The sequence below is a fragment of the Nicotiana tabacum genome, chromosome 23, assembly GCF_000715075.1.
Source record: "Nicotiana tabacum cultivar K326 chromosome 23, ASM71507v2, whole genome shotgun sequence".
NCBI classification, from domain to species: Eukaryota; Viridiplantae; Streptophyta; class Magnoliopsida; order Solanales; family Solanaceae; genus Nicotiana; species Nicotiana tabacum.
Window position 1 is genome coordinate 115892209 of NC_134102.1, and position 7704 is coordinate 115899912.

The window sequence follows — 7704 nt, forward strand, 5'->3', positions numbered from 1 at the left end:
TAATTAGTCAATACGTCTTAGATTTTAATTTTTCGGGACAAAAATATCCTGAAGTTAAGTTTTTTAGTTAAAATTTCATGCAAAATAAGTACTGACTAATTTTTATATAACATCCCTAAAAATGACTATATGGGCACTTGCCCCCTTCTTTGCACTAGGCCTTTTCCCAATCGTGTTGAGTGAGAACATGTTCCTCGCAAGCCTTATAGTCAAAAAATTACATGTTTTGACGATTTTATTGTCTCACAATTTTCGAGGAGTGAGAAAGACCTAATTGAACAACAGCGCCCGATAAGATCATTGGGCTTCAAACTCGTGCATTACAGTTTGAGTTGTAGCATTTGACTACGGAAATCAGGGACAAATCCAGCGTTATAATACTTGATTCATTTATTTTTTGCGCGAAACATAAATTTATATATAAAAATTATCAAAAACAAATAGTATATATGAATTTATAACTTTAACAATATAATAAATTCAATACTAAATTTTCTCAATTATCCCACCAAAGAGAACACATATCATATGGTGCATGGTTAATGTTTCATACTCTCGTTCCATCACTAAAGATTGTTGTAAGCTTCAATTGTCAGTTTGTATTCGGTCAATTATTGGAAACTTTTCTGTTAACAAGTACGAATATAGCCCCACATTCTTTCATACATCCCCAAAATGACCCAATCCATTATTCTCAAAAGCAATTGACAGAGCACACTCAACAGCTCAAATGTCCAAAATTGGGCTAGAAAAAGGGAGAAGCCAATATTTACAAAAGCCCGGTTTTGGTCTTTAAATTAAGACCATACAAGTGGCTTATTCTCTGCCATTTATTTAGAACTGAGATGGACCTGTGGGACCCAGAACAAAGTAAAATGATTGCCACATCAGCTCCAACAACGAGAGCCGTTGATTTGTGGTGGGACGGTTGAGATCCCTTGTCTTGAAAGCTCGTGGAGAACACTATCAGTAGAGGGAGGTTTTAGGCCCAAAGGAAGAGGCAACCACGGTTTGGTTATTGCCTCTTTCACTACTTTATCAATCACCTCTTCTGCCTGCACCACAACCAACGACCAAAATTTTATTTTACCAAAAGAAAAACTTACTCACAATCTTGAAAATGATTAATATTCATACATCGAAGCCTAAAATTTTTACACTTTTACACTATCAAGTTACTAGGTAACCTAAAATAGTTATAGAAAAAGAGTGTAAGGGTGGGCTCTTAACGAAGAAAAGAGAGCTAGCAAGCCGGTTACTGATAAAAATGGACCTTAGGCCTAACCGAGCCTCAAAAGCTAGCATGGTAAGGATTGTCCAAAACAACCAAGACCATACAAAGAGACTACAATCACTCCATGAACCAACGTGAGAGACACTAATTAGTTACAACTAATTAAACGTGCCGGTTAAATAATATGAAATTCTTTTCTATGTAATTTAGATCCATTTTGAAGATGATAGGGAAAGTTTTAACCCAATACCTCCTCATTACACACATTTGTAGTTTAAGCACACTATTATCAAATGCATTCTAAGGCCAAGCTAAAAATCAATTACGTAAGTGATTCTCCTTTATACTTCCAAAAGGGAAAATGAGACCAAAGTATGAAAATCTCCTAGTACAAGTATCCATAAAGAACTCCTTTGGTCGAAAATAGGATCTAAAATATATGAAGATATCCATAACAATCCCTGTTGAGACAAACTTACCGGGTGAAGATCAAATGACTTCTCTAGCATGCTATATCTGTTCTGCATTCCGTTAGGCTGGTAAACTTCACCATTCTGCATAATATAACTCATGTGCCATTAGGAACTTAATCCAAGAAGTGCAAACATAAAATAGCTCAAGAACATCAAAATAGCTCAAGAACATCACTGAACTGTACGAAAGAATCTAACGGAGGTGGTATTGCAAATGTTTTCACCTGAGGATATGGCGGATATGATCCAAATGATGGTGGCATGACAGGGGAGCCCCATGTATCAGCATGCAGCTGCATTATCACAAGACATGAGGTTTTTCAGCTTGGTATTCTTTGAACTCAAAATTGTGTGAAACAAGCAGATCGAATAAACCATAGTTTCAACTGAACCCAGTGTTTTTGACACGGAGCATAAATATATACTCTAAAAATCACTTAAATTTCAACAAATATTAAATTCTGAATCCATCTCAAACTACAATGAGTTCAACGATAACAACCTTAAAAGTTGAACTCATTATGTTTAAATCCTAGAGTTGTCTCGCGATATAGGCATGCCAAGCTAGAAGGAAGTAATTCAGCTGAGAACAAAAATGTTTACCCCCGGATGAGGCTTCCAGTGCCAAGAATCTGCAGGCTGCCATGCCGGATAGTAAGGTGAACCCCACACTTGTAAACCATTCGGATAACTTGCCGGTGGTACCCAAGCAGGATATAATTGACCAGCCGCGGGGATATGATTAGAATGATACGGTGGGACGGTCATGATAGGTCTATGAAGAGGATAATAGCTCCTTTGTACTGAATCTCTTGGTTGTGGATGAGGCCATCTCCTTTCGACTTCCTTTGGCAAAATTTGCCTCCGATGCATTCTGTATTTCTGCTTGGAAAGTAAAAGACACTATTATTTTTAAGCGAATGATATGTCCATATCCAACTATATTTAGCTCAAACGCTCAATTATATCCCCTCATAGGAAATGGAAAAATCATACCAATTTATCTAACTTGAGGTGCCAACAGACTTAAAATCGCCAAGATTATTCCCAGATGTTGATCATTTTCATTAAAACACATTTCAGCCAAATTGCTTCTGACTGTGCTAAACATAGAAAAAGGTTAGGTTCTGGTCCTTTATTTTTTTACTGCATTAGGAGGTCAGGTTTCAAATCTTCCCTTTCCACAGCAGGCAAAGGCTTGTTTAGCATACTTTTGTTTTTATTTGTAAATAACTCAAAAGAGAAGGTCAATTAAAATGTGAAAGAGCAGAACTCACAAACCTGGAGATGACTAGCTATGTTATGTCTCGTTAAACCCTCAACTTTCATCAGCTCTAGTATTCGAGAAGGAATGGCTTGATCAATACCAAGTTGCTCTACTGCTTGAACAAACTTCTTGTGTAGTTCAGGTGACCAATCTACCTGAATCAGAAAGAGATACCAAACTTATTCCCCTGAATCAACTGATTCAAACCCCCGCATATGCAGGATAATTTGACCACTGCTCAGTGAACTATATTAGAGGTTGAAATCCCCAAGACAAATCTAGCTAGAGTATATACTGATTGCTATGTTTCATGCACTGTTTGAGGAGTTAAAACTTCAAGATAACAAAATGAGCTCCGTATTCATCTTACAGGTGCTATAAGCAGAATGCTGAAAGCTACACTAGAATTGATAAATCATAGACAAAATTTAAAGAGGATGTTCTATGATATCCATGAATGCAAGAGGAGGAAGATATATGCCACGCCACATCTAATATATCAATATCTCATCCCTTTTTCCTTTAAAGAAGAGAAAATAACAAAAGACCACATGATTGATTAACTAGAGAAGCAATCATGAAGCTTGTTTTCAGGCCTTCAAACATAAGAGTTCATGCGGAACTTATGCAACTAGGAAAAAAATCAAACTTAGGTCAGAAAACAGCATTCTTGGACCATAATATTCAGAACTTTGAACACATAATTACCGTCATTACTTTTCTATGAGAAACATGCACCATTTCTTCCATCTTACCTTCATTTTCTTCTTATTGCTTCTAGTCCCACCTGAACTATGGCGACCAGATGCTTTAATAGGTTCAGCAGAATGACTGCTGCTATTGTCACAGCAGTCGTTACTTGGTGAAGAGGTAGCAATATCAGCCTCCATCTTTTGATGAGGAGATGAACCATTCTCCTCTTTCAAAATTGTTTGTCCTTGTTGCTCAGGTGGACTTGTTTGGACAGTAGCCTCAGCAACTGTATTGTTAAAAATAGTTTCGACGGATTTAGTGTCCCCATCATGCTCCCCACTACCTTGTTCAGTTGAGAAGATAGTATGATCTTGGCAATCACCATCATCAACTGACCTCACTCCTTGTTTCAATTGTGGGGTTGACGGAGCAGGGTATTTATCACAGCCTGATGAGTGTTCATTATTGTTCTCTGGTATGGAGGTAAAAGGTTCCGTTTCGTTTGAACTTTTGTCATCTGCTGCACTCTTTACTGGTTGTAGCTGTGGCATGGAGACGAGAGATTCTTTTATTGGTTTAAGCGATTCGGGCACATCTTTTTCTCCAGCATTGAATGCCTGCTGCAACCAATAAGATCAGGATGTCCTCTCCACATAAAAAGTGTAATAGTTTGAAAGAATCACAAGGTGACCCAGTAAAGTCTTCGCAACAAACCTTGCGAACTACATGTTGCCAGATATTTTTGAGTTTATCATCCAATAATGGTTTCTGAAGAAACTCGACTGCACCAAGCTGCAATACATCTACACAATCAACTTTTTTTACATAATTACTGAAAACAAAGTGCTTCATTTTTTTCTTAAAAAGTGCTTCAAATGAAAGCTTGAGCCCCAAATCTCACCGCTATACACTTCATCATTGTGCTAAGGGAATGGATATTTGATGTCACTGCAAGAAGTAAGCAAAATGGATTATTAGATATGTTTTAGCTTTTAGAATCTTTAGAGACAAGTACAGTTATCCTTTTTATGTTTCTACTAGAGAAGACTTCCCATTCTATACTGACCCCATAAATGCTCTAAACAATTAACAATGACAGACCAAAAGGAATAAATGAAAACTAAGATCTACCAAAAGAAGCATGGAATCATTCTCAGAAAAAACTTAGAATGCATAAATAGGTTATTTTCTTTGTGTTACAAGTCAAAATTTAAGATTATAGCACTTGCAACTCTACCAATACCATCATATCTGCAGAAACCAAGTCTAATTGCAATACAACACTCATTTTCGATAAGTATAACACTCACTTATTGTTGGCAGATCTTTGGCACTCTCAAGAAATCGGAGAACTCCATCACTATTGCCTGCAGTTACCTGTGTCAAATGATAGACAAATTCATCGACAATTAGTATAACATTCTGACCTATGTTCAATTTTTATTAATCAACTATTGTCAATCGAATATCAATAGGGATGCCTACTGTTTTAGTTGGTATATAATAGCCTAAATTCCCAATTATAGCATTTACATGTTAAAATGGAATTGTTATTTGAGAATAGTAAAGATCTGCTGCTTTACACCATATAAATATTACTTCAACGAGCTAGCTCAACTGTATTATTAGAACTTAAACGAGAGAAAGTTTCAAGAGAGGAGCAAAAATGAAACTATAGTACCTCCACAATGGCAACATGAAAGTACTCAGTTTTGGTTGAGATTGCAGACAAAGCTTCATTCTCATTGCAGAATGAGTAAACTGCAAAAAAAATGAAATTTCAGGAAGATTTACGAATAGATACAAATCCATGACCTCTTCAAAAGCAGAAGATATAGCAAAAGAAGCAGTGAAAAATAACACAAAAATTTTGGGACAAATAACAAGCTAAGGACTTGAGAGCAAAATATCATCCTAGCCATACAAAAAGTTGAAGCCTCAGCTATAACTCTCAATAGTTAAAGAAAGAAGAATGAAAAACATTATTAATAAAAATTTACACCAGTAATTCAGAGTATTCTGCAGTGAATTACTCAATGTTTGCTAATGTGAAGCAACTAACTGCCCCAAAGTTTGGAACAGCACAAAAATAGATTAGACTTGCAAGAACCATAGAAAGAAAGTTTAAATGCAGTATGCATCATTTCAGGAAAAGGTAAAATAAAAAGCATGAATCACTTAAATGCTCTTCATCTTAAAATAAAAAAGATGGAACAGAACACTCTATTTTCCCTCAGTAACAAATGCAAAGGTATTTCCATATAAAACCTAAAACTAGAAGGCACAATTAACATGGAAAACAGAATGCAAGTAATTGACCAAAAAATTATGTTACTAAAAAGGGATGAACAAGAAAGGGTAAACACCGGGTGCGAGTAAGTATTTTTCGAAGACTTTGCTACAACTAACCTATGTAATCCATTTTCTCAAGCCTTGATCTCATCACTGAAGCAGAATTGCAGTCTTCATCAATAAGTAGGACTTTAAGCCCCTTTGGAAAATCTTTCCAACCCAATAATTGATCATCCTCAGTACAAATCATTTCTAAAATGGCATCTTTTTCAGTCAACCAAATTAGAGCTTCCAAAACAATCTGCACACACCCCAAAATGAATTCTCCTCAGATTTAAAATCTCTTTAGTTAGCCATAAGTTTCAGCTAAATTGTTCAAAAGTGGTAAAATAAACAACAATATTTAGAAACCACTCTTAAACCTCTCAGCTAGTTTAATTCATAATGATAATATATAAGTCTCAGAAAAAAGAGAAAAAAATATACTATTAAAGATCAATAACCCCCCCTTCTCCTACCCACCTTTTCAAGATCTAATCTTTAACATCATTTAACCAAAAACCAAAGAGGCAATTAAAAAGACTATGCTTTTAGCTTTAGGCATAGGGTATAGCAAACATGAAGCAACAAAAATTTAGAAAACGCCACGTGAGAGATCTTCAATATATTAACATAAAAAGACAAAAGTAAATAAAAACCATGTGAATACAGAAACATCACAATTCCAAGAACACCATAGAGTTTTAAACTGACGAAGAAAAAGAAGAAAAACAAAAAAAGAAAGGAAAAACCTTAGACAAATGGATAAACGTGGAGAAAACGCACAAGCAAATTCTTTAACTTATTCTCCTTGATGCATGAACGTGTAAATAATTCTACCCATATAATGCATGTAAAAAAGCAAGCAAATTCAATTATACATAAGTAGTAAGTAGGTAGTATTATTATATACCCAATATCTCTTGGGAAATGAAGAAGACTAGCTCATTAGTTCTTTTTCTTTTTTTAAACTTCTTATTAGAGTCATTTCTTGATTGTATCTACCTGGGTAGAAATAAACAAGCGGGGCTGGGTGGGGGGGGGGGGTGTTAGAGACAGAGGGACTGAGAGAGAGAGAAAGAAAGAATTGAAGAAGAGAGAGAAGAGTGGCGCGGGGTTGAAGTGCACTTTCTGGAGTTGGCTGTGTATTTGTTATCTGCTGCTGCGGACCACAGAATAAGCATTTAGTTACTTTGCTTTTCGTTTGTCAAATACAAATTACTCCTTTTTTTTTATTTTTTTATAACATATTGGATATCAACTTGTTCAACTAATTCATATTCGTACTTTATCAGTAATTTTTTTTTTAATTTTAAAATTCAATTGTCTTTGTTCGAGTGCATCAAGGCTAGCCAGCAGGATGATACCCATTTACTTGTTCTTGAGGATAGGATGTTCCGACATGATGCTAAGAAGGTGACTATTGGTGATGATAGTGTATTACGACTTTAGGGTCGGATTTGTGTGCCTAGTCGCAATACAAGGGACTAGTCGCGAGTCCTTTAGATAAGTTTAGATAAGGTATTTAAACTTGTTGGTATGATTGGACGGGGTCCCGTGGGGCTCGGATGTATTTTATAGTGATTTCAGATCATTTCCTCATGGTTTGGAGTTGCTGGTTTTCTGATGTGAGGTTGTGTTTCGGGATCGCGTAGAAGGGGAGCTAGCAGGAGTGCCTACACTTTTACATTGTTTACGGTGAAGTT

General features: G+C 36.0%; 1 protein-coding gene across 9 annotated transcripts; it reads right to left on the reverse strand.

The window, feature by feature from the left end:
• Positions 1–581: 581 nt before the first annotated feature.
• Positions 582–7141, reverse strand: LOC107827873 (two-component response regulator-like APRR2). Of its 9 annotated transcripts, none has more exons than XM_016655092.2 (12): positions 6912–7141; positions 6077–6260; positions 5349–5428; positions 4978–5044; positions 4569–4615; positions 4382–4459; positions 3730–4284; positions 2989–3129; positions 2311–2589; positions 1932–2000; positions 1714–1788; positions 582–1055 (listed from the first exon to the last, which is right to left on the reverse strand). In XM_016655092.2, the coding sequence occupies exons 2-12, from the start codon at positions 6207–6209 to the stop codon at positions 888–890; spliced, it is 1692 nt and encodes a 563-aa protein (XP_016510578.1). In that variant the 5' UTR covers positions 6210–6260; positions 6912–7141; the 3' UTR covers positions 582–887. The 9 variants fall into 9 exon arrangements, with proteins under 9 accessions (XP_016510578.1, XP_016510575.1, XP_075102088.1 ...); XM_016655089.2 differs by having other exon boundaries at positions 3730–4287; XM_075245987.1 differs by having other exon boundaries at positions 7004–7110.
• Positions 7142–7704: the final 563 nt, after the last annotated feature.